Source organism: Chrysemys picta, chromosome 15, assembly GCF_011386835.1.
Source record: "Chrysemys picta bellii isolate R12L10 chromosome 15, ASM1138683v2, whole genome shotgun sequence".
NCBI classification, from domain to species: domain Eukaryota; kingdom Metazoa; phylum Chordata; order Testudines; family Emydidae; genus Chrysemys; species Chrysemys picta.
In genome coordinates, this window is record NC_088805.1 from 27,260,594 (window position 1) to 27,286,795 (window position 26,202).

At 40.9% G+C, this 26,202-nt stretch overlaps 2 protein-coding genes across 12 annotated transcripts in view; both read right to left on the reverse strand.

Moving 5' to 3' along the window:
• The window catches only part of CAMKK2 (calcium/calmodulin dependent protein kinase kinase 2), a 57,969-nt gene extending 54,453 nt beyond the window's left edge, over positions 1-3,516 (reverse strand). For 5 of the 10 annotated variants that reach the window (XR_010592805.1, XR_010592804.1, XR_010592806.1 and 2 more), the window contains exon 1: positions 3,342-3,500. The gene's annotated coding sequence lies outside the window, so the exon portion shown is untranslated. Of the gene's footprint in view, positions 1-1,951; positions 2,039-2,719; positions 2,761-3,341 lie in introns of those variants that run through there. The other 5 variants (XM_065568087.1, XM_065568086.1, XM_065568085.1 and 2 more) reach the window with 5 other exon arrangements.
• Positions 3,517-6,913: 3,397 nt separating this feature from the next.
• Positions 6,914-25,961, reverse strand: ANAPC5 (anaphase promoting complex subunit 5). Of its 2 annotated transcripts, XM_005298652.5 has the most exons (17): positions 25,496-25,961; positions 24,990-25,069; positions 23,611-23,720; positions 22,909-23,104; positions 20,925-20,991; positions 19,260-19,361; positions 18,173-18,363; positions 17,149-17,230; positions 15,799-15,888; positions 14,455-14,636; positions 13,629-13,764; positions 13,303-13,377; positions 10,602-10,723; positions 9,793-9,900; positions 8,596-8,743; positions 7,802-7,964; positions 6,914-7,280 (listed from the first exon to the last, which is right to left on the reverse strand). In XM_005298652.5, exons 1-17 carry the CDS (start codon positions 25,697-25,699, stop codon positions 7,066-7,068), a joined length of 2,271 nt encoding a protein of 756 aa, XP_005298709.1. In that variant the 5' UTR covers positions 25,700-25,961; the 3' UTR covers positions 6,914-7,065. The 2 variants fall into 2 exon arrangements, with proteins under 2 accessions (XP_005298709.1, XP_042708420.1); XM_042852486.2 differs by lacking the exon at positions 9,793-9,900 and having other exon boundaries at positions 25,496-25,844.
• Positions 25,962-26,202: the final 241 nt, after the last annotated feature.

Consider the following 26,202-nt stretch of genomic DNA (forward strand, 5'->3'; position numbering starts at 1 on the left):
CTTAGTGCAGGGGTTGGCAACCTTTCAGAAGTGGTGTGCCAAGTCTTCATTTATTCACTCTAGTTTAAGGTTTCGCGTGCCAGTAATACATTTTAACGTTTTTAGAAGGTCTCTTTCTATAAGTCTATAATAGAAAACTAAACTGTTGTTGTATGTAAAGTAAATAAGGTTTTTAAAATGTTTAAGAAGCTTCATTTAAAATTAAATGAAAATGCAGAGCCCCCTGGACCAGTGCCAGGACCCGGGCAGCGTGAGTGCCACTGAAAATCAGCTCGCGTGCCACCTTCGGCATGTGTGCCATAGGTTGCCTACCCCTGGCTTAGTGCCTCACAATCTTTCATGTATTTCTCCTCATAGCACCCCTGTGAGGCAGGGCACTGCTATTATTCCCACTTTCCAGATGGAGAACTGAGGCACTGAGAGACTAAAGTGTCTTGCCCAAGGTCACACAGGAAGTCCGTGGTGGAGCAGGAAGCTGAACCCTGGCATCCGAAACCCCAGACTAGAAATCTAATCACTGGACCATTTGTCTCCACTCTGCTCATAGTTGTTAACGATCAAATTATTTTGAAATAAACAATAAAAATGATGCTGTGAATCTACACAGTGCTTTGTAAAGCCTTCTGAAAATCCTCTAGAAAAGATAAGTTGCATTACAGAGAGAAATATTCTGAAAATTGCAGAACGAGAGAATTAAAATAGATCCTCATGCTAAAACGCAAATACGCTCAAAACGGTATTTATAAAAAAAATCTCGACAGTCTCTTAGTATTACAAAAGGGAAAATGAGAAGCATACACTATGTAGTTCCATCAGACATTGCTTTATAGAAAGGGTAACTTAAACAATGTAGCTAGTGGATAGAGCCCTGGACTGAGACTAAGTGAACTGAGACCCATGCCTCAGTTTCCCCATCTGTAAAATGGGGATAATGATATGAACCTCCATGCTTTGAGATCTACGGATAAATATCACTATACAAGAACTAGGTATTGTTATTTCAGGTTCAGGTCATATCATTAAAGAAAAGGGCATTTTGTTTGGTGGAGAATGAAATCGTTTATGTAAACTACAAAGACTTGGCCATTGATGGTCACAAGTGAGCTGAACTTGCAATAAGGGGACAATAGGCCTGTTAGTTTAATCAAAACAAATATAGAGAAGTACACACTCTGCTACACAGCAGACACACACAGAGCAGACAGAAGGGGGAAGAAGTACAAGTAATGTCATCTCAGCTGAGATAAATACGAAATACTCTCCTTATTCTGGAATGTTAATGTCCAGTGGTATCCTGAGGGAAAGTAAATGTGCTGGTTGCTCGATGTGCAGAAGAAAAATACTATCGGGGGAGGAAAAAAAAAAAAAAGAGCAACCGCTTGAAGGAACAAGAAGTTTTCAATCCTCCCCCAGCATGAAACTGTGGGAGATGCGGAGACAGTCTCATGCGGGAGAGTGCAGAGAGCTGCATAAGGAGCAGACTATAGGAGATACAAGTCAGATCAACAAGAAGGCCTCAGTTGCTGTGAAAGTAGCCAGAGCCAGAAATCAGGATGTAATGCAAAATGAAACAAATAGGAGCTAGGGTGGGAGGCTAGAGGGAAACCTGACTGTTAAAGGGTTTACTAAACAGGGCTGCTTCACACACATGGAGCTGCAGGAAAACCTAGAACAAGGGAGGGGGCGGTTGGCACGAACATAAAAACATTAGCATATTGCACCTGTTTGTTTAACTCATACCCTGACATAATCTGGAACAATCCTAAAAAATGGGTTAACATAGACCTACTGCTGTAGGCCTATTTTTAAAAGAAAGCTATAGGGGAGGCTAATTTAATGGTAGCCACTTGGGCTCTGGAATTATTTGTATCGTTCCTATTCCCAGAACATACAAAAACAAATAATCAGTTTATAAACTGATAGCTACTGCCCTGAGAGTTAAAAGACTGACCTTCTTGCAGCTCCCACATCTCCATTTAGAGAGACACCATTGGGTCAAAACTGGCCCCAACCTTACATTTTCTTAGGATGAAAATGTCTATATAAAAAAAAAAAAAAAAAAGAGTCTTTGCCAAACCTAGATCCAATGGGAAGAACTTGGGGGGTTTACTCCAACAGAAACATTTTCTTAACTAACCCTCCCTCATCAGAGTTTGCAACGCAAACATTGTCACATTGGGCTAGTGCATAAAAACCCAGACACCTGAGTAGAAACAGAAGTGAAAACTAGTTTCCTTCCCCCCCCAACCTGTGAAAAATGCAAAAATGGTTGTGTGCCCGCTGTGGATGGGAACGGGTGCTCCAAGTTCCTTAGCCTCTAGGGTCTGAAGAGCCTGTCAGTCTTTCCTCTTTCTGGCTGCTGTAGGGTGTGTTGCTGTTTAGTTGGTTTGGGTTTGTTTGTTTTTTGGCAGGGTGGGGAGAGGCCAGTCAACTTTCAGCTAATGAAGTGGAGGGGACAGGGATTTGATTCTTCCCAGACATCACTATCATGTGTGCTTGAGAGGACAGGGCTTGACAGGGGAGGATGAGGAATGAGCCCCCACCCACATACATATTTGAAAGAGGGCAGATGCAAGCTAGGCTCCCCCTAAGGGCATGCGGACTAAGCTAACGCAGGGGTGCATATCGCTATATGGCAGCAGCTGCTGGGTTCTGCACGTGGGCGCCCCATCCGCGCAGCATTGCCAGGCCCAGGGAGCTGGACAGGATCACAGCTCACCTCTCAGTAGCCAGCGGCAGATGAGTGACAAGCACCAGCCCCTAGAGCCGAACAAAGCGAGGCCAGTTAGAGAGGCAGCGCCGAGTCTCTCACCAGGTTTCCATCCCATGTCCATTGCGGGTCCCCCCCAGCATCTTATTCGTTTCCCAGCATGGTCCCTGCATAACATCACTTCAGGGAACCACCTTACCACGCAGAGCCGTGCAGCTCAGCCCCCCTCCAGCGAGCGGCAGCTCCTCTTCCACCCAGCATCTCCCCACCAGCCAAACCCAGGCCTCGCTTTGTCCCCTGTGGTCCTTCGGGGTCCATGCTCTGCACTAGCCAAGGGGCCAGAAGACAACACCATCCAACGCTGAGATACCGGGGAATATCCCACCCCTCCCCCAGCCCCGGCGACATGCACCTCCCTTCCCCAGGGCAAAGCGACTCCCCTTCTCTGGGCTGGCCCAGGCCTCCCCCGGCCAGCCAGACACTGGCTGCAACACCCGCTCACTCCATGATCCCCTCCCTGCGCCCGCACCCCCGTCCCAATTACAGGGCAGAGCAAGAATTAAATCCCTCCACCCACCGACAAGCGGAAAACGCTCCCCCCCCCCCGCGGGAATAGCAGCGAGCTGCATACCTGCCTCCCCCCGGAATAAGGGGCACGGAGCCCCCGCTTATCTAGCAGTCGCCCCCGGGCACAGCTGCAGCCGCCCCCTTCTTCTGGGTCTCCATTGCGCTGCGATCCCCACCTTTCCCCGGCGCAGCAGCTCTTCCCCCAGCTGCGGCCAGCGGCACCTCGATTGGCTGCGACTGGGAGATTTTCCGGCCCAGAAGGAGAGAGTCAGATTTCACCAGCACCCTTGTTATTGGCCGCTGCAAAGCCAGAGCTTCGCTGACTGGCCCAGATGTGCAGCCTGCACGCAGGTCTCTCCCAGCGCCTTTTCGCTTTCAATTTTGCTCTCAAGCTGTAGAGACAGCGGCAGATGCCAGCAGGGAATGGAAAACAGGGGCGGCACTGACTCAACACACGCGCTCTCTATTCTATCCTTGCGAGCTTGAGTGTGCAGAACGGCCTGTCTCCCTGGGTTTCCTTGCAGCTCCCTAATTGTTCACCATTTAGAAAAGCCATTTCCGGGGAATAACTTCTTCCCTGGCCTTTTGGCTAAGAATAGATTTTGTTCACCCTGTTGGAACAGTTTAACAATCAAAAGGATACTTAGCAATTACTCCAGCTTTTCATCCAGGGAACCCACGCACCTTTACAAAGGAAAATATAATGATCTTCATAGGAAGCAGAGAAGAAATAACTTCCCCCCAAGGCACACAGGGGCACAACAGAACTCAGAACCCAAGTCTCTGGAATTCTCAGCTCACCGCCCTGGCCTCAGTGCCAATGTAATGTCCCCTTTAAAAGGGGTGCAAGTCCATCCCATGCAAGCAGATAAAGTTTATCCATGATTCTGGGTGCACAGGCTAATCAGTTTAAAAACGGTGGGTGAAATCCTGGCCCATTGAAGTGCATGGGAGTTTTGCCACTCACCTCAGTAAAGCCAACACAGACAAGACCAAGCCATGTTTAAACAATGAAGCTCTAGACTATATACAGAGCTAGGATACAGCATTGTTTCTGAACACTGCTTAGGTCTGGCCACAGTGACCCATCAAGCTGACAGAACTCCTGTTTGCTGTCAACAAAGTGAAAACTATGTTTAAGGAGTTTTCTTTAAAACTTTGCATGAGTAGGTGTGTGAGAGAGAGGGGAGGAGAGGTTCAGCAATTGCTGGTGTAACCCCCAGTAGTGTAGGTCTTTTCCATCTTCACTTCTTGATCCTAAACAACTTTAAGCACAAGCAAACAGCCTCTATTCTCTAACTGCAGATTATACAGCTCATGAGTCAACCTCATTCCCCCTCTTCAGCAGCAAGACAACTGCAGATCGTTCACATCCAGATTTCCTCCACCCCCTCTCCCCCCAGTACAGAATGAAGCAACTTGGGGCCCTACACATTGTAAAACTAGTCCTGGAAGTACAACAGTGAAATCTTCAGCAAAATGTACACACACTTACAGACACTACATTATAGGACAGCCTCTCAGTGTTTGGCAGCAGCAGCTGGCACTGTCCATATGAAAAGATAAAGATCGCAATATACTTCAAAACATATACACCATACTGTACATCACAAAATATAAACACAGAAAATGTGAGGGACAAATGCATTACCATCCTGCACATTACTGAAATAGGTTTTAAACACCCCACCGCACTCCTGCTCCCATCCAGGATTACAACTACTTTGCAAACAGAGGGTGTCAAGTTTTGGCCCTACCAATAGCTTGCTTACCTCTCTTAAAAGATGTTCTGAGGAAAACTTGATTAAAATGATTGCGAAGCACTTCAAGATTGGATAAAAGGAGCTATAAAATGCAGCAGGAATGTTAAAGCATCCATCCTCTCTTTAAATTATGAAAAAAAACGAAGTAGCAGTTTATAAACTTAATTTCTCTCCTTGCCCATATCCGCATGTCATTGCCAAATCTAGTACCAACCTTTGCAGTAAGATCCCCCTGCTTTATTAGTTCCAACGATGACTTCTTTCTTGCCAAACCCACTCCCATTTAACACCACGGTAACTTTGTTTTCAAACTATAGGGATCAGATTAACTGGACCATCTCACAAAGTGAGAAAAGCAGGCGAGCTTCAGAGATGCACCCCACACGGAGTGGGCACAGCATCGCCTCACATCTTGTTTTGCTTTCAGACACCTTCAAAGGCATCACTTCAAGATTCTACACTTTAACATCAGTCCATTTTCCAGATCAATATTAACTATATGACAGAGCTGTATTATTTTGACAAGAAACCTTTATTATAGAAGCTGGACAGACCTACAATTGTAATGTAAGTGCTAGGAGGTGTTCCAGACTATTTCAGAGGATTATGGATTGAAGTTCAAGTGCTTTCCCATCAGAGGGGTTGAATAATGTAAGAGGAAGGGCCTCCATGGCCAAAACACGGTCTTTATTTAAAATGGTGTCCTTATAAAGCTTCCTGTGTAAAACTGAGACGCTTTTCACTGACGTCTGAAACGCAGCTACTGTTTTAGAGTTGAAACACTGAGTTATCTGCCAACATCCACAGCATGATGTAAACTAAAAGGTTTGAAGCAATAATAATAAGCTACACTTATTCAATCTCCCTTAAAATCTCATTTATACCAAATAAATCACAGTAACTCCACTGAAGTCGGTAGATTTTAGTTTTCATCTTGTTTGCACTAGTTAACAATAACTACTGCTTAATCTAGCACTTTTCATCTGTAGATCTCAAAGTGCTTTACAGGAGCAAAAAGTATCCCACTGAGGCACGGTGATGTGAAACAACGTATCGCACAGGCCAAGAATAGGACTCAGATTTCCTGAACCTCTATTCTCAGGACTCAAGACTGTCTCCCAGCGCGCGCGCGCGTGTGTGTGTCTAAGGATGGATCCAACGATAGGTGAGAATTGAGCCCTAAGTTGGCAGTTGTCCTCATTTATCGATACATAAAATCAGAGTGAGTAAAGTGCGTGCGCACACACACACACACACCGGTGCCCATGAAACACACTCATTAGTGCATCTGCAATAAAAACTTTTAAGATGATATAAGTTCCCTCACTGCACCAAAATGAATCTACCATGTTTTACTTTTGCCTATTATTCTTTGCACATAGATGTGTCTGTCTAGCACAATAGAGAGGGCAAGCAGTGGGACAAAGGTCCTGCATCAATAGGATTCTATTTCTTTCCCTTCTGCTAATATCATCTCTAGAAATAGTGCCTGCAGACATATTAAACGCAAAGACACTTTTTAAATGAAATTCTACATTCAAAGAAATACCAGTTATTTTAAGTTAGCAGAAAGAAGCTTTTGTCTGTAATTTCTATTCTAATATCTCCACACAGTTTTGCATTTACCAGAGTGAAAATCTCAGTTACATCAGGAATTATTTGCATCACTAACCCTTCCCCCTCCACACATACACACCCTTTCCTGCCAATACCTTAGTGTTGGTCCTAGCATTAAATCTGTGAACTGCAGGCATTTTCTTTAAAAATCTGAATCCTATTTTGTGACTACAGAAGATGACTACTCATTTACAGAATAAAATGAGATTTGTGGAAAGTAGATGTTTGCACACATCATTACAAGCAAAAAACAAAGTTTTCTAAACAGAAGAACATAGTTTATTGGTAATTATTTCCAAATAGTGATGATTGAACATAATGAAGACAAAACAAAAACAAAAAACAAAAAAAAGGGGGGTAGGAGGGGACAGCAGGAACACACAGAGGGAAGCCTCAGCTTTAAACACTTCACTTGAAGGCATTAATTAATGGAACACCGTGAGCAGGCAGCTCCTGGTGCACTTGACGGAATAGCATGGCACATTTGTTTCTTTCTTGAATCTTTCCCAGGGTGTGGAAGAGTCTGGCCTGAAAGTAAAGAACGTCTCTGAGCTGTTCTTTGCAGTCCACTTTTGCAAAATAAGTCTTGGCTTCATTTAGGTTCAGGATAGCAGATTCCAGAGCTGTCAAAAGAGTGAGGAAGTCCAATATTTAAAATTGTGTTCGTATAAACACCACGTGCAGTACAATCCCACTCTAGGGAGGCCCATTAGGAATTTTTTAAATTAAAAGCACAGGTTTTAGCAATTTATAAAAGAATTCATGATGTGGGAGAAAACATTTTATTGCAGCTTTTGTAAAAATAATGGACTTGGCATCATGGGCCTACAACTTCAGCCTCTGCTATTCAAGGTTTGCTGCAAGGTGTGGATGATAAAGTGTGCAAATAAACAAGGTTCTATTGTAAATATTGAGTATTTTCAAGATGGACATTGTTCTTTTGGCCTCAGTGACATTGTGAGTCCAGACTCAGACCCTCTCCCCCCGATCTTCCCATTCGATAACACTACCTGCCTTGTTATTGTTTTGATTTTATTACCAATGACGACATATCTCTGTGCTATTAAAATTCAAATATCTAAACTGGATTGTAGCTCATTCAAAGTTGAGAAGTATAAATGGGCATAATTATTCTTCACTCTACCTTCTGCCTTCTTTGGTGGAGAATAGGAAGCTGCAGAAGCAACTTGACATTTGGCCACCAAGAACATGGCACAGCCTTTGTCCAGTACCGCCCCGTGAGCCAAGATAGGTTCTATTGCCGTATGCAGAATATTCAGCGCTTGTTCAGGAATACCAAGAATTAGCTGAAAGAAAAACATACTTTGCTGGTCTGAAATTGGTGCCCACAGGAAATAGCAGCCACTTCTGGTGAGGCCAACATAAGCTACTCAAATGCCACATCTGTTTTAAAAGGAATTGATAGTCCAGACAAGATTTTTAGCTTCTTCCCATAATGGTCTAATCTGTTTCCATTAGCAGAGATGAGGCACTGTGGTGGTGAATGCCAGTAGGAATCTGAATTGATTGGCAGACACTGCCCAGTGTTGACAACAAGGATCCCCATCTGCCCAGAATAAGCAATACGAATGAACTCCATTAACCTGTGTTCTTTTTAAACCCAGCTCATGTCAACAAGTTACAATACCACAAAGCCAACAAGATGGCATAAGAAATATCAATTAGAGAAGTGAAGGCAGTACCAACTTATAACCGCATATTCTAGAACATACAGAGCCTAAAAGCCTCAATGACATTCAATTGTTTTTATAGACTTCCTTGAAAAATTTCACATTTTGAAATGCATTTAATTCTTTAGAAGCAATAACTGAACCCTGACAGGATTATATTCTTAAATCGAACAACAATAGCAATGATATCCAGATTGACAACATAAATGTTTGATTTGCAGCCTGTGAAAACATGAATCAAACTTACCTGGGAGAAAGCCAAGTTCAGGACAGTTTCAGAGGCCAAGTACTGAAGACGGTATTCTCTAGAAAGAGCGAGAGCCTGAAGCAGGACAGGCAGTGCTATTGTATGACATGAAGATCTCCAGTAAAGTTCTGCTATTGACAGAAGTACACTAACCAAAAAAAGAGGGGGGGGGGGGAATTTATATATAAATGACAGTTTTGCTGAAAATTTTGAAGTGTTTCCCCACCACACTAACCTCCAGAAAGCAAGCAAGTGGAAGTCAATTATTTATCCCTAATAGTACTCTCTCATTTATTCTTAATAAGTTAAAATACTACATGCACAATAAATCTGAATTTCATCCTTAAAAGGGATTCCACCAAATTACCATAAATAAAAATACTATTGTGGTAAGTAACACTGACGATTATGATGACACAAAGTAGAGAAACACAATCTCTCTCAGTTTATTTTAGGCACAGTTGGTTTGTGTGGCTCTTTCACTCAACAGGGGAACTAGCCACCCTCACCCCCCCCGCCAAAAAAAAAAAAAAAGGGAAATTGTGGTTGCAAAACACCCACTCAGGGCAGATTTAGTATTTGAAACTACTTTGAATTTAGTTTTGAAAAGACTTCTAAATTTCAGCTTCACAGTATCCTTTATATCAAATTTTTAATATGGTTATTAAAAAACCACCCGCAAACAAACCACCCATACCCACACATGCCATAGGAAAAACAAACAAACACACACACACACACACACACACAACACGCCCCGGAAAAAAAACTAAAGTTGAATTTTCACACACTGTCCATGAAGAACTCAACTCATACATCCTCTTTGATGATGGAAGTTTACCTATCATACTTCATTTCAAAGCTAAAGCTCAGTTTGTTGAGTGCAAACATGTGTAGTTAGGGGCCATTCCAAATAACTTTCTTTTAAAACAGTGTTGGTACCAGCAAGTTCATTTAGCTCAGCAAGTGAAAGCACGTTCGTGTTGCCATGGTATTGTTTCATCTTATCACCACCCAAAGTTTTACATTTAATAATTCTCCTATACTACATTTATTAAATCAGAATATTTTCTTATCCAAATGGTGGATAAACTACAAATTAGTGAAGCAATACAGAACAGATTGTGACTATTGATGTTAATTAGCGTAAGGTAGCTTTAATATTCAAGGAAATCTCTGGAAATTAACGGTTCTTACCTAATCACCATCTCAGTGTTTTTTATATTTTGGCAGTGGATCAACAGTTTCTGCAAAAGTTTGTGCGCCTCGGACATTTGATTCTGAGCTTTCAATACAATGGCTTTTCTACAATAAAAAGAATTTCATTACCAGACGAGAATATTTTAGACTCAATCCTTCACTTGGATGCAATGGAAAAGCACACTTGTGTTTTGTGTACTCAGCTTCTACACTTGTAAAGCTGCTTTCTACCCAAACGTGTAAAATTATAACCAGGGCCTGGTGGGGATGTTCCGTTAATAACATGTAACTTTTATATAACACTTTTCATCCACAGATCTCAAAGCACTTTATAAGGGAAGGGAAGTATTCCCTCCATTCTACAGATGGGGTAAGAGCCAGAAATGAAGCAACTTGCCCATGGTCACACTGTAGGTCAATGGCAAAACCAGGAATAGGCCCCAAGTCTCCTAATTGTTTATTTAAATTCTGTATTGCACCTAGCTCCTGGGATAGCCACAGTGAACAGATTTCAAAATAAATAGATGAATGCATTCGCTGAGAGCAAGAGATCTCTAGTCATAGAATAATTTATAAATGTAGGTCTTAAATCCATTATAGCCATTAAAATAACCCCAGGGATGTGGGGAAAATGGATTATACCAAAATCATTGTTTTAGGATAATTATGGCAGAGTTAAGGAAAAAGAAAACATTATTGTAGTTCACTGAAGAGAGGTATGAATTATCTCCAGCAAGCACTTTATTCCATCTTTATTTCAGTGGGATATTATTGCAAGATTTTTCTGTAGATTGATGGTTTCTTACCTGTACACGCCTTCGATGCTATTAAGTGCTGTAATTCCTGCCACAAAAGAATCGGCAACATGGTACTTCCCATCGTTCATAGCTCTATCGAACTGTATTTTCTGATCAAACAGCATCCACAGCTAAACCAAGAGCGTACAGAAATAAGTTTTAAGAAGAAATGGTAAATGTTCATTTTGTGATCCAAAGTTAAATCAATAGATATTAAATAGGGCTGTCAATTAATCGCAGTTAGCTCACGCGATTAACAAAAAAAATTAATCGCAATTAAAAAATGTAATTGCAATTAATCACAGTTTTAATCGCACTGTTAAACAATAGAATACCAATTGAAATTTATTAAATAGTTTGGACGTTTTTCTACATTTTCCTATATATTGTATTCTGTGTTGTAATTGAAATCAAAGTGTATATTATTTTTTATTTATAGTATTTTTCAATTCACCTCATACAAATACTGTAGTGCAATCTCTTTGTTGTGAAAAGTGCAACTTACAAATGTATTTTTTTGTTACATAACTGCACTCAAAACCAAAACAATGTAAAACTTCAGAGCCTACAATTCCACTCAGTCCTACATCTTGTTCAGCTAATCGCTCAGACAAACAAGTTTGTTTACATTTACAGGAGATAATGCTGCCTGCTTCTTATTTACAATGTCGCCAGAAAGTGAAAACAGACAGTTGCATGGCCCTTTTGTAGCTGGCATTGCAAGGTATTTACGTGCTAGGTATGCTAAACATTCGTATGCCCCTTCATGCTTCGGCCACCACTCCAGAGGACATGCTTCCATGCTGATGATGCTCGTTTAATTAATGCATTTTTTTTTTTTTTTTTTAATTTGTGATTGAACTCCTTGGGGGAGAACTGTATATCCCCTGGTCCGTTTTACCTGCATTCTGCCTTATATTTCATGTTATAGCAGCCTTGGATGATGACCCAGCACACGTTCATTTTAAGAACATTTCACTGAAGATTTCATAAAATGCAAAGAAGGTACCAATGTGAGATTTCTAAAGATAGCTACAGCACTCAACCCAAGGCTTAAGAATCTGAAGTACCTTCCAAAAATCTTAGAGGGACGAGGTGTGGAGCAGGTTTTTCAGAAGTCAAACTCCGATGTGGAAACTACAGAACCCGAACCACCAAAAACCATGTTAGTCTGTATCCGCAAAAAGAACAGCCACAAGTACTCCTGTTCTTTTTGAAAAAAAAAAAAAAAAGGAAAATCAACCTTCTGCTGGTGGCATCTGACTCAGATAATGAAAACGAACATGCATCGGTCCGCACTGCTTTGGATTGTTATTGTGCAGAATCCATCATCAGCATGGACGCATGTCTTCTGGAATGATGGTTGAAGCATGAAGGGACTTAGGACTCTTTAGTGCATCTGGCACGTAAATATCTTGCAACCCCAGCTACAACAGTGCCATGAGAATGCCTGTTCTCACTTTCAGGTGACACTGTAAACAAGAAGCAGACAGCATTATTTCCTGCAAATGTAAAAAAAAAAAAAAAAAAAGAAAACTTGTTTGTCTGAGCGATTGGGTGAACAAGAAGTAGGACTGAGTGGACTTGCAGGCTCTAAAATTTTACATTCTTTTATTTTTGAATGCAGTTTTTTGTACATAATTCTACATTTGTAAGTTCAACTTTCATGATAAAGAGATTGCACTACTGTACTTGTATTAGGTGAATTGAAAAATACCATTTCTTTTGTTTTTTACAGTGCAAATACTTGTAATCAAAAATAAATATAAAGTGAGCACTGTACACTTTGTATTCTGTGTTGTAATTGAAATCAATATATTTGAAGATGTAGAAAACATCCACAAGTTTTGAAATAAATGGTATTCTATTATTGTATAATTGCGCAATTAATTTTTTAGTTGCTTGACAGCCCTAACATTAAAGCATGCTATTTACAGACATAACTGACTATACTCCTGTTTATTAAAGAAGTTGTCTGAGTTTGTTGGATGTAACACATTGTATCAATAACATCTTCAGCAGAAATGTGTAGGTCTACTAAAGAAATATGGCAAAAGAACCCCAACAGAGCTTACAGGATCACATTTAAAATAAAATTCTTTCCTCTAGTTATGTCCTGAATAATTGTTTTGGGGCAGTATGGCTCCCTTTGTAACATAGAAAAGGAAAGATTGGAAAAAATAAGTTTGCTGGATCTAGAAAGCCTTAAAATGATGTAGATGCTGTCCTACAGATTTACTCCATTAGGGTGTTTCCCACTTCCACACAAATCACAGCCTCTTCTCTTAGCTCAGAGTTCTTGTGTAGCACTTTGAACTTCAAGGCACTTTACAAACATTAAATCCTGATAATGCCCTCTGAGGGAGGTAAATATGATATAGCTAGCATTACAGCTAAGCTACACAGAAAGAACAGAGGGCATGGAAGGAAAATACAAATAGCTCTTCACTCTGAGGCACTAATGAGAGATCTTTCTCAAGTTTCCAACTGTGGTACATAATGTTTTAATGGCTTGCAACTTTGTGCAAAAATTTTTAGGTTTCCCACTAGTGACAAGATTTACATGAAACAAATTCAGATTTTCTAATGAAAACCCATTTTATACAGGTACAGTAGGAATTAAGAAAAAAAAAAATCAGATCTTACCCCCAACATATAACTCTGTCATGTGAATGTGTATTTTCTCTATTCAATAAAAGCTACACGTTACCTGTGCATGCTGACTACTGGGAGGGAATCTCTCTTTTAAATGTTTCAATATTTCTGAAGCAGCAGCAAAGCATCCCTACAACACAAGAACAGGAGTATGATGAGCAAGTAATAGGGCAAGAACTATTTTCCTTTCCTTAATTTCATCCCTGTACTATGAGACACAAACAACTGTTAAGAGGAAAAGCTAGATTTCCCTCACCTGCCAAAATGTTGATCAGAACCACACATGCACACAGTTCATCAACAAAAGCCTCTTTTTATCACGGGCCTTTGAATCTTCTCCACTCAGGTGATTTTTTGTGTGCAACTCAATGTAAGCCTCACCTGTTCTGCATGTAGCTCAGCCAGGTGACACAATACTACAGCAAAAGATTCCGTGTTATTCTGCTGAACACCCACATTTACAGCTTCTAGACTGTTCATGCTCAGCAACATCTGGGCTTGCTGAAGTGCCATGGTGCTACAGTGAGAAGAGCTTCATTTACTTTCATGCAACAAACATCAGAGATTTCTAATCTACACTCCAAAGTCATGATAAATTGCCACAGATTGCTTCTCCGGGCTTCTAGTTTTACAGTTTCCCCCCTTTTTGTTGTAAGAAACTGCTATCCAGGACCTCCCCACCGTGCCAGCACATGGAGTGCTCATGAACAAGGCATCAACCCAGCTAAGAGCAGAACACAGTTTCTATAAGGTGATGTCTCTATTTACCCATCCTCGACATTAAAACTCTGTTCTATTTACAGATCTAACATAGCGACTAAAATCTCTCCTATAGACTGTATCTGAGAGGCAGCCGTGTTAGTCTGCATCCACAAAAACGAGGAGTCTGGTGGCACCTTAAAGACTAACAGATTTATTTGGGCATAAGCTTGTGTGGGTAAAAAAAAACCCATTTCGTCTGCTGAAATAAATCTGTTAGACTTTAAGGTGCCACCAGACTCCTCGTTGTTCCTCCAGACTGTGTTTTAAATGAGCCAAACTAGAAAAACAAAAATTCCCCCAACATCTCCTGAATAATAGCCTATATACTTGGTTTCAGCACATTAAACAGATGCAGTCGCTTGTGCACTTATATGACTGATAGTAAAGGCATTGCTTGCAACATTTACAACATATATAAGAAACAAAGTTTGATGAGAGAAAATACCTGCGACCATATAGTCTCCAAATGGCAGTTTTCTGTGCTATACTAATATCAATAAGCTCGGACAAGCTATGTTTCCAGTGCAACAGATCAGAGTCCTTTAAGGCATCCATTAGCTTGTTAGCGGTCTTTCCTGCAAAAGCTCTTTGCTGAACCAAGGACTGTATTCCCAGGGAAGCTAGATACTAAGGAGAGGGAAATCAAAAAACAAACATATTAAACATAGACACGCTACAACTAAGCAGGAAGCACAAACTACACTTCTACCTCGATATAACGCGACCCGATATAAAACATGAATTCGGATATAATGTGGTAAAGCAGTGCTCGGGAGGAAGGGGGGGGGGGGATGTTGCGCACTCCGGTGGATCAAAGCAAGTTCAATATAACGCAGTTTCACCTATAACAGGATAAGATTTTTTGGCTCCCGAGGACAGTGTGATAATTGAGGTAGAGGTGTATCAAAATTCCCACCTAAAAAAACCAAGTTATTATTCAATACAGATGACAAAATGCCGCTACAGGGATTTCTTCATATACGTAGTTAATAATACCACCTGGTAATGGGACGGAAGGGGAATCTGTAGTTTCCCACCCCACATTCCTGCGGCTGGGAAGCTGGTGTTTATATCTGAGTCACGCCAATGATTAAGTACTCATATTCACACTTGTGTGCGCACACACAGAACTTTCTGCTTTTCCCCTGCCACGCTCTCAAAAAATACAATTTCCACCTTCCATGGCTCATACACCATCTACACAATTAGTTCCCAATCCTTTGTCATATGCACCCCACCTGACTCCTCACCCCAACCCAGTTTTCCCCATGACTTTTACTTCCTCACCCCCAGCAATCTAGAGGCTGGGTTCTCTATTTGTTCTTGGGTATCAGAGGGTAGCCCTCTCTCTAAATAATCTAACGTCTGCTCTCAGCCTCCCCAATGTGAGCTACGCTATTCCTTCTAGTGCTGCTCGTTCTCTTATCTCAAACAGAAAAACTACAGAGAGACAGACAACCACACTAACAGCCAGGAGACGTGGAGGAAGCTGGCATGAGACTTGCTGAGAGAGGGCTGCCCTGCAAGACCCAGCAGCTGGGACAGGGTGAAATGGGGGTGAAAGCCAAAGATCCCTATAGGAGCAAGTCCACCGTGTTTTTTAATTTAATTATGTTTTTAAAAAGAAAGAAAAAGGCAGATTTTGTAATCTAAAATAGATTGGGTTAAATCTCAGCTATACATATTCATAAGATCAGCAAAAAGAAAAGCTACAGATCATACACTACATGCGAGTGCACACACACCCTTCTCCTTGTCCTAGAATAAAGTTGAGGGCTGAGAGACTTACTGGCAATCCAAAATGTACAGCTTTTTTCACAGAGTGTTCCAACAGGACACAGCTATCTGATCTCTTCTGCTCCAAAATGTACAGCCAACTCTGGTATGGGAACAAGATAAAAAGATCATTGCAAAGGCATGATGTAAAATGTCATGTAAGATATTTTTGTGCAATCATTTAAAAAATAAAATAAAAAGAGGGGAGGGGACACAAAAACTTGTGTGGTAACTTAAACAAAAACACAATTGACTATAGAATCAGAGTCCCTCCTACAGAAGGCAGCAGCCCAGGAGGCTTCCATGTCAAGTCTGGCATGGTATAGTAAGTTATGCAAGGCACCCATAGGGTTACCTTGCACAGGACTTCTGGGGTAACATCCTCTCTCAGTCCAAGAGATAGACCGACTCTCATGGAATGAGCCTTGCTAGAAAGTGGTGCTTTTCACCTTGGACCTACAAGTTTCCTCAATACAGTCTCAAAACCAACAAGACACAGAAGCCTTAGAACCCGCTCTGCTTCCCCAAGGAGAAACAGGTGACCTGTGTCACTTCGAGAGCTCCCTTCAGATAGATATGTTAACCCTTCTTCATATCAAGTGGACAACAGGAGCTCTTCTTTCTCCTCTCATGGGTTGAATATAACAAAGTGCTTGAAACTTCCTGAGCCAAAAAGCAAAGCTTAAAACTGAGCCATTATGCTGCAGCGTGTTTGGGAAGGCAGAGGAAGATGCCTAGTCTATGGCAGTTTTTCAGGTGGATCACCCCTCTTAGCAAGAGCACTGTTTACACTGCATAGATTTAGACAGGGACCTCTGCTGAGTGCTCTCTAGGTTGTAAATAAAAAAAAACCAAAAAAAACCCCCCCATCACTATAAACACACTCTATTAGTTAGAGTATTATGGACAAGAAAGAACTGAAAAAGAAGTTGCCAAATGGGGAGAGGGGGAGAGAGAGAGAGAGAGAGAGAGAGACTAAAATCTTTGCTTTTTTCCTCTTTCCATTGGCTGAGAGCCTTATGCTCACTCTCAGGACAAACAGAGGGATACGGGAAAAAAGGCTTTTATAAATTATCTTGAACAAAGTTCTTAAAAGTGCAAAGACTAAACATTCAAAGCATTGTGTATGGGTTTAAATGTATGACTCCCGCTAAAGTCAACCAGCGTTGCACAACTAAAAAAAATCTCAGGACAGCACCTTGATATTTACTGAAGAAATAAAGAATCAAAAAAAGTCATCATGATACAGGGAAATAATATTTAAACTACTACCAAACACTAGATATAGCTACAGAAAATGCATCAAAAGTCTAACTGATGGCTAAGACAAAGGCAATGTATCCCCTAAGCATGGCTGCCTTACCAAGCAGTGCTGCAAGCAAACATGATCATTGGACTCCTGTGCAATTCTGATGGCTTCCTGGAGAGCAAGCTCAGCTTGCTGACTATCAACAAATCAAAGACAGAGCACATTAATATTCTGTTAACAAATGACAAGTAGTATTATGAAGTCTCAAACGTACGCTGATCTAAAGGATACATATCCCACTCAGCAGTGAACTCCAATTAAACAGTTCAGATGAGAGAGGAGTATTTCCTCACATCTACTTTTTTGTTAGTCTTAAGGCTGAAGATATACATCACTAAAGATAGCCTCTACAATTCATGAGAAATTAATTGTAACCCATTACTGGGCCTTAAAGCACATGTATATGTTCAAATATACTCTGAGATTATTCTGATGTGTGCCATATAAAATACCTGCCTAGGTAGAAAGTGTTTGTACTCATCTTCCTGACCCACCTCCCATCATCACCAACTGTGATCCAGTCATGTGGGAATGTATGCAGGCCTAAATCACAAGTTTCTTTGGGGGCAGGGACCTCTCTCATTTGTCTGTAGAACACCATGCATATCTACAGCACTGCAGAAACAATACCCCCCTCCACAAAGAGATTAAAAAAAAAAAAAAAACCTGCAAAGTACTCTCTCCAACTCATCTGATCATTACCTTTGAGAGAGTAATAGGTTGGCAGCTATAGTTGCTCCTGAACATGTATCAGTTATAAATAAGCACTCACACCTTCTGACCTATGTATGGTCGTGGAAGTGCAGCAGGTAAAGATCTAATTCCCTGGGACACCGTTGTAATTGAACATAAAAAGAACCTCAAATCTTAGTATATTCCAAATGGTTCAGCCAACAGGAGGACCAAATGGATGTTAAAATCAAATCAAGATTCAAGGATGGTTACAAACAGCCCATCTGTGCTTGCTCCCCAACTACAGAGTCCTCCTCCTCCTCTCCTTATCTAACTTTGAGAAAACAATAGTAGCACAAGGTCTATCTTGTGTTTCTTAACTATGCAGCAAGATGTATTAACTTACTAATGGCCAAACCGACAATGCAGCGCAGCTAGATTAAGAGCAGCGTATCTCAGACTTCGGCCATAACCTTCATCTCCATTGCTTTTGCTTTCTGCTCCAGTGAGAATCAAACGGTCAAAATAGTGAAGGAGGCTGTGTGTTGAACTGAAGACATCTTGTACTCGAAGACTATTTAAGTAGCTTAAATAATGCTAAAATAAAAGCAGAATCAGCTTTAATTAAAACAGACTTGGTAACACAATTTTTAGATGTATGTTGTATCTTCTTACTGAGAAAGGTGGCAGTAGGATCTTCTGTGAATGAGAGTGTGTTTAGCAGGAAATATCAATGCAAAAAACACGATTTAGACAGTTCAGAACTACTGGGATAAAGCTGATCGTGTTCCATTTTGGAGCAGGGTCATTTGATATAGAGGAAACAAGGAAAGGCTTGCTTACCACAGCTAATATTTTCAACATCTCCCACCAGTCAGTGGTTCTGAGGCAAGATGTCTACATAGAAGGCATGAACCTACAGCTCTTACTCGTGTGAGACTGCTCACATGGGTAGGGCTACAGGATCAGGCCCAAAACATGTAGTACAGACCCAGACTGACATTCTGTCAAATGCATTTCACTTTCAGAGTTCAGACTTCTTTTAATAACCAGACCTGAAATCAATGTAAGTAATCAATAGCCACTGATACTGATCACCGGTACATTTCTTACATTCACAACGTTTAGGAGCATAACTATTTCATGTTATTTAAGACAACTTAATGTCAGAAAAACAAGTAAGTCTCAGGCCCCATTTCAAAAAGGAACTTAAAACACATGCCTAACTTTTTGCACTTGAGTAGTGCCATTCAAGTCAATGGAACTTGTGCTTGAAGTTGGACACACGTAAGTACCTATATGAATTATGCTCTCTGTGTCTTCAAAGGGAGTCCCATCCTAAAATACTATATTAGCATACACAGAGATAATACAGATTTGGACAAATGTTTTGCATTTCAGTGTACAGTACAAATTATACAAAATACACTATATTTTAGAAATAGGAAGAACTGCCCCGCGTGCATGTTGGGTTGAGGGGGAAAGACACTTACTGCTTCAGCAAAGTCTGGATTAAACTTCAGCAAATTGTTCAATTCCTTTTGTAAAAATGCTGGAGTAAGAGCCTTTGTCTCGTCATTCTTTAATAAAGAAGCCTAGAATAAAAGGGCAAATTGTTGTTAAGTATCTAGGAATGGAGCAGTAGAATATTATATAAATAGATGCTAGTCAAATCTGTAAAAAGAAGAACAGGAGTACTTGTGGCACCTTAGAGACTAACAAATTTATTAGAGCATAAGCTTTCGGGGACTACAGCATATATGCATCCGAAGAAGTGGGCTGTAGTCCACGAAAGCTTATGCTCTAATAAATTTGTTAGTCTCTAAGGTGCCACAAGTACTCCTGTTCTTCTTTTTGCGGATACAGACTAACACGGCTGCTACTCTGAAACCAGTCAAATCTGTATAGCTTCAATTACATAAAATTTCCTAAGGGTTATGTCTGCTATCATGTTTAAATATCGCCAATAGCAATTTTACTCTCAATTAAATTGTATTATTCACATTTAGAGAGATCACAATTGTTTTGACTAACATGGAAAATCCGGTTTAAGATAGAGATTTCTTCAAGTATCTCTCTTTGGAGATTGATTATATCGGACTTCTGACTTAAATTTATATCTGACTGCTTACAAAAAATTCAGGTAACTATACAAAAACAATTCATTTATTTGCTTTGGGAAGAATACTGATAAATGGGAAACTCAAAAAAAAAAAAAAAATCAGTTATTATAGCAATCATAAGTGATCACAAGACTCCAGATCTCAGGAAAGTCACCGAACATTTTGATTTCTCTTGCTCCATAATATTGTCATTTTATTTGGAGAGACTATTTCTATACACATACAGGATACTACACAATAAATTAGTTAAAAATCTAGAATGAAGTCAAAATATGATGCCACTGAAGTTAAATTCATAAATTTACATAACAGCACAGCAGCAAGAGTGTAAACAAAAATTGTACACTAGATGTAGATGTAGAGTTAAAGAGACCAGTAGCATTTAAAAATTACTTAGAGACCTTAAAATGAATAAGAAGTACTTTATGCTATTGTACATACACCGCTACCTTGATATAACGCGACCCGATATAACACGAATTCGGATATAATGTGGTAAAGCAGTGCTCCGGGGGGCGGGGCTGCACACTCCGGTGGGTCAAAGCAAGTTCAATATAACGCAGTTTCACCTATAACGCGGTAAGATTTTTGGCTCCCGAGGACAGCGTTATATTGAGGTAGAGGTGTATTTAATATTGCTACCATGCTTCAGAGGTCTGGTTGTGCTCTTTGTGTCTTTAGTTTCTCTGCATATATTTACTTGCAGGAATGATCAATGAAACAGAAAATTTTAAACACATTTTGGAGAAACCAATTGGAAAGTATAAACTACAAATATTCCCATTGGAAACCTGATTCTGAAACACTCATCTCAAGGAACAGAATCATTCTACGACTTACGTGTCCAGTTAAAACTGTTTGAATTTCAAGTACTCACAATGAACTATTCACACACACGAGATATAAACCGAGAATTATTCAACAAAATAATTTCTAATTAATCCAAGAAAGTGTGATGTTTGTTGATAATTCATAAACACAGAGGTGAAATTTACATTCTGAATTATTTCCCAGCTCTAGTCCGAATTAATATACCTGCTGAGAAAGAAAATATTCTGCTTGCTTCTGGGAGAGAGGCCCACTACAAGATATTTCTTCTTCCCTGTTAAACAAACAATGGTTAGAAATAAAAGCAGTGAAAAAGAATCAGAAGGCTACAGATGTGTAGCTTATACTGTAGCTATAATAAAGTAGGTACATTGGCGGGTGATACAAAAAAATAAGTACATTTTATCAGAGGCCACACACACAATTTTAGTTTACAAACTATTATGGTACATCATCAGTGCTCAACTGGAAGTGTGAAAAGTAACCAGAATTACAGAGATTAAACTTTATTAAAGAATAAAACCTGGCACATGGAAGCCACAATATAGTAGTCAGACACACAATTATAGGTTTTAAGAGAGAAAAGACTAAATACAGTATATAGATATGTCTGAATAAAAACAGACATACCACCTTGATGTCTCAACTGGTAATGAGACCATGGCTGAATTTTCATCTTCAGTCAGCAGAGACTATGAGCAACGTGAGCAATGTTCATAATCATCTCAAGGAAGCTGATCACACAGAGGATCATGGCACTCTGCACAGCAAGATTAGTTCCAGAAAGCAACTGCTTTGCTAGAAACAGAACCTTGTTCAAAGGGAAAACAGAAATATATAACAAAAAGTAAAACTCTGAGGACAATTAGCTAGATTCCCAGCCGTCAGGAAGGCACAGAAAAGCTCAGGGACACAGAAGAGTCCAACTGCTGAAAATACAATTTAATGTGTATATGAAAACTACTTTTATTTAAAGATTATGTTGAAGAAAAAAAAAGTCACTTTTACTGCATTAAAATCTTCATTGTTAGCATTAATAATACTATTAAGAGGGGATATACAAAATCAAAAGTGCTAAGTGAAGGGAGAGAAAGTGGCACTGCCATCTTATACAGTAGTACTGTACTTAATTGAAAATAGAATTACTGAAGATTTGAGTTGCAGTTTAGAAATGCTGCCACATGGTGGCACCAAAGAAACTGAGTGGCCATCCCAGCACTAAATGTAAAAAAAAGTTTATCTTGCTCTCTGCAAAAACCGACCATGACCCATCCTCTTAATATGAATGAGATCATCATTAATGAAGGGTGCCATTATAGAAAGATGAGAGTACAGTATCAAATTCCCATCTATCTCCTTTCAAGCCATAATATAAAACAAGGCACCCAACAATAAAAATGGTTGGAGCAGGAGATGTTCCATCCAAGCGAACTGTTCCATAGGGTTTTTGGAGATGGCTGAGGTTATCTTCTAAGAATGACGAAGGGATGGAAAGGAGGGTTGATTTTTCTAGTTTTGTTTTTTTAAGGTGGTTGGCTGAGTTCCTATTTGATCTGTATCAGAGGGGTAGCCGTATTAGTCTGGATCTGTAAAAAGCAACAGAGGGTCCTGTGGCACCTTTAAGACTAACAGAAGTATTGGAGCATAAGCTTTCGTGGGTGAATGCCCACGAAAAGGTCTTGCGTCTGAAGTGGGCATTCAGCCATGAAAGCTTATGCTCCAATACTTCTGTTAGTCTTAAAGGTGCCACAGGACCCTCTGTTCCTATTTGATCTATCATTTTAATGCTGCTGGGAGTTTTGTTGTACTACTAATTATATGTTAGTGCACCTAGAACCTTGTGTAAGTGTCTTATTATTTTAATCTAAATAAATAAAAACACAGTAATTGGAAATTGCCTTCTGGAACCTGTAGTTTATATAGGTTACACCTCCACATTGAAGATCAAAGCAGTTGCAATCTGCTCTACTACCCGAGTTAAAATCCCAAAGGCTGTGCCTGCCTAGTTACCGGTGATAACACATGCATAAGGTTTATCACGATATTAACAAAGATAGGATACTTCTTTAACGTGAGTGTGGCCTTTCTTCAGGATCCCTGTTTTGACATGTAAAGAGGATTTTTTAATACGATTAGTGTGGAAGCCTCTCTAGAAAGTGGAAAGACTTTACAGAAATCATTAATAAATTACCTTAGAGGTACATCGAGTTCTTCTTTTTCCATTTTCCCTTCAAGTTCTTCAGTATTTGTCAGCTCCATATCGGTCTCATCAATTCCAGTTTTTTTCTCATCGTTCTGATAGTACTGTTGAAGTGCAGTGTAAAGTTTATAGACCTGACTGAAAGAAAGCTTGTTGTATGCCAAGATCATGTGGCGCAGAAATAAACCTATACAAGGAAAATATTTGTTACATTTGAACACAGAGAAAGATAGCTAGTTGTGGTGCCTAGTAGTTTTAGATCAGAGACTGAAAGTCATTATTCCTGGTTCCAGCACTAACTGGGAGTGTAAACTTGCATTTCGCTTCACCTCAGTGTCTCACAGACTAACACGGCTACCCCCTGATACTCAGTGTCTCAGTATACCAATCTATAAAAGTGGCCCAATAATTCTCACTGCCTCTCAGGTGCATTGTCTAGTTTACTTTAGGGCCCAATTCCACAGGTAATCTGATCATAGAACTCCTATTAAGACCAAAGAGAACTGCTAATGGTGTTGCAATGTGAAACATTTTTGAACAGATGCATTCTTTGTATACGGTTTTATTAAAAGACTGAGTATTTGTCCTAAGTAGTGCGCTTGTAATTGTTTTTCAAATATCAAAAGAAAATCTGGTTGAATGGATGAATGAATGGATTTCCAGGACAAAAGTGAAAGAATATAAAATACTTACCTACTACACTTGTTTTGTGAACTTCTGGTTCTGTCCCAGTAAATGAATCTGAAAGGTCATCAAAAAATTGTTCCATGTCTTTCAACTCCCCTTCTGCCATCAGTTTTATCCTAAACAGGAAGAGAAGTTTATAGAAATGTTCCCTTCCAATCCTGACCACCAAAATAAATCTCACATGAAAAAACTCTTCCTCATTTCAGGTACTGGAAGAATGAGACACAACCCTAAATGAAACCAAATGGTTATTAGTTCACTTATACCAAAAGTGTTTCTAAATTTTTGAACATCTGGAAAAATGATCACTGATCACTTCAAAAAAAGAAATTGCATGTGATTATTTTTTCCATCTGGAAAAGGAGAATGTACAATGAACCAAATCACAACGTGTTACATCATCAAAGTATAGGTTGAGTGGTAGTTACTGTAAGGAAAAAAATATGCTGTATGCTACACTTCCTTTCCCTCTTTTTTCCTTTCTCTAAAAATCAACTAAGTTTAAAATATCAGTTATGTTTATGTTACCAAACTTTAAAGAAAGTGATTAAAATCATATAAATCACAGAAGCTAATTGTTATGTAAAGCCTCCGCTCAAATGCGATTGTAAGATCTGTAACTTTTATCATTAAGTTCTGCAACCTTTTTGCAGACTTTGTAACTTCAGTTATTGTTAGCATAGCCTTTTGAGTTTTGTAACCTTTGCAAGCTCTGTAACCTTTTCAAGTTACCACTTGTATGAACTTCCAAGCTGTGTAATATCCCATCACACAATCAGAGAGAGAGTGAACAAGGGAGTGTTCACTGGGGCAGAGAGGAACTGCAAGGAGAAAGGAGCCCGGAGCCAGGTGTGTCTAATATAATCTGCCCTGAGAAGGCAATCACGGTGTGCTGTAAAGAAAAGAAGAACCTGGTATGCATGAAAGAAACTGGTCTGGGAATGCTTCTCGGTGATGGACACAGAAAGGAAACTCAGTGTACGTGACAGGAGCTGCCCAGTTCCAAAATAAGAGGAAGAAGGCATGCACACAAGCCCCTGCTTCTTGACCTGTTCAGCAGCCTGGATTTGTGACCGCAGGTGGACACACCAGATCTACCACGCTTTGGCTTCTCGGCCTCCATGCTGTCTCCGGTAACTCTCTGCCTGTGTAAGTGTATGGGTGCATGAGGGTATGAATGCAGTGAATGTGTGCGTGTATGAATAAGCTCCATCTCTTTTCTATCTGACCTAACAGCGGCATTGTAATAAAACTAATACAAGTGTGACCCTGGGTTGTTTTTTAGGGGAACAGAGGTAACACTAATAAAAAGGAAAAGTGATGGCCCCATCTCTCTGGTAAAGCAGGATACACTCTCCAGTCAAAGGATAGATCAAATAAATTACCTTATTTGCACAGAATTTGCTAAGTTAGGACAGGATTCTTCAATAGCCTTATGCAATCGTGACAGCGTCATATCAGGACCCTATACAAAATGATAAATCCATTTTAGAAATCCAAACAGTCAATTTGGACCCAGAAAAAACAGCAACTTTACATCACTCTACATGTTAATGGCAGTTATAAAGAGGACTGTGATCAATTTTCTCCATGTCCACTGGAGACAGGACAAGTAGTAATGGCTCAATCTACAGCAAGAGAGCTAAAGGTTAGATATTAGGAAGAGCTATCTATCTACGAGAACATCTGGAAAGTAGTTAAGCTCTAGAATAGGCTTCCAAGGGAGGCTGTGGAATACTAGTAATGGGAGAATATTAAGAATAGATTGGACAGACACCTGTTACCTGGGGGCAGCCCAACCCCTTCCACCCGGGGAAGATCCCCGGTCCCCTCCCACCCCTTCTATGACCCGCGCCTGCTCCCCTCCTCAGGCGGCCCATTGCCCCCCGACCTGCAGCAGCGGCAGCAGCAGCCGGTTGAGGCGCCGCCTCTCCAGCAGGCTGAGCTGGGCCCCGGCCCGGCCCAGCTCGCTGAGCAGCACTAGCAGCGCCATCTTGTAGGGGGTGACGCAGTCCTTGATGCCGAACACGTTGGCGTGCACCACCCCGTTGGTCATCATAGGGTTGAAGTAGAGACTCTCGTGCACGCTGGCCATGGCCGAGCCGGGTGAGGGGGCCCCAGGCAGCCACTGCTACCACAGCCCGAGGCTTCAGGAGCCTCCACCAACTCGCCAGGAAGCCATCCCCATCTCCCGGGCAACCAGCATCCCCCCAACATAGCCAATCGTAGGAGCCGGTCTCAGTCACGTGAGCTCGCAAACAGCCAATCAGACTCAGCGAGCGAAGCGGTGGTGGCGGGGTGCAGAGCTCTGCAGTTCCGGCGGGAAACCTGAGCCCGGCCCCGGCCAGAGACTGAATAAGGGGGCGGGAGTATGGAGGGAGCTGAGGGGAAGACACAGACAGCTGGGGGGGGCTGGGAGAGATAGTGGGGTGGGGAAGTGGGGACCTGATAGAGGGAGGCCCTTGGGCGGGGGGCGCGCTGGGCGGAGTGGGGGAGCGCAGGTCGGGGAGGGGGGCACTTGGGGGATCCCTGAGTGGAGAGGGGGATATCTGGGTGCGGGGAGAGCGTTGGGGGCACGGAGGAGAGGGGAGTGTTGGG

Excerpts from the sequence above, each read along its gene's own strand:
- ANAPC5 (XM_005298652.5), bottom strand. The coding sequence starts at position 25,699 with ATGGCCAGCGTGCACGAGAGTCTCTACTTCAACCCTATGATGACCAAC. Across the intron at positions 17,231-18,172 it reads CATTGTCGGTTTGGCCATTA|TCAGCAAGCTGAGCTTGCTC; the intron begins GTAAGTTAATAC and ends ATTTGTTGATAG. Across the intron at positions 13,378-13,628 it reads CTGAGCTACATGCAGAACAG|GGATGCTTTGCTGCTGCTTC; the intron begins GTGAGGCTTACA and ends CTTGTGTTGTAG.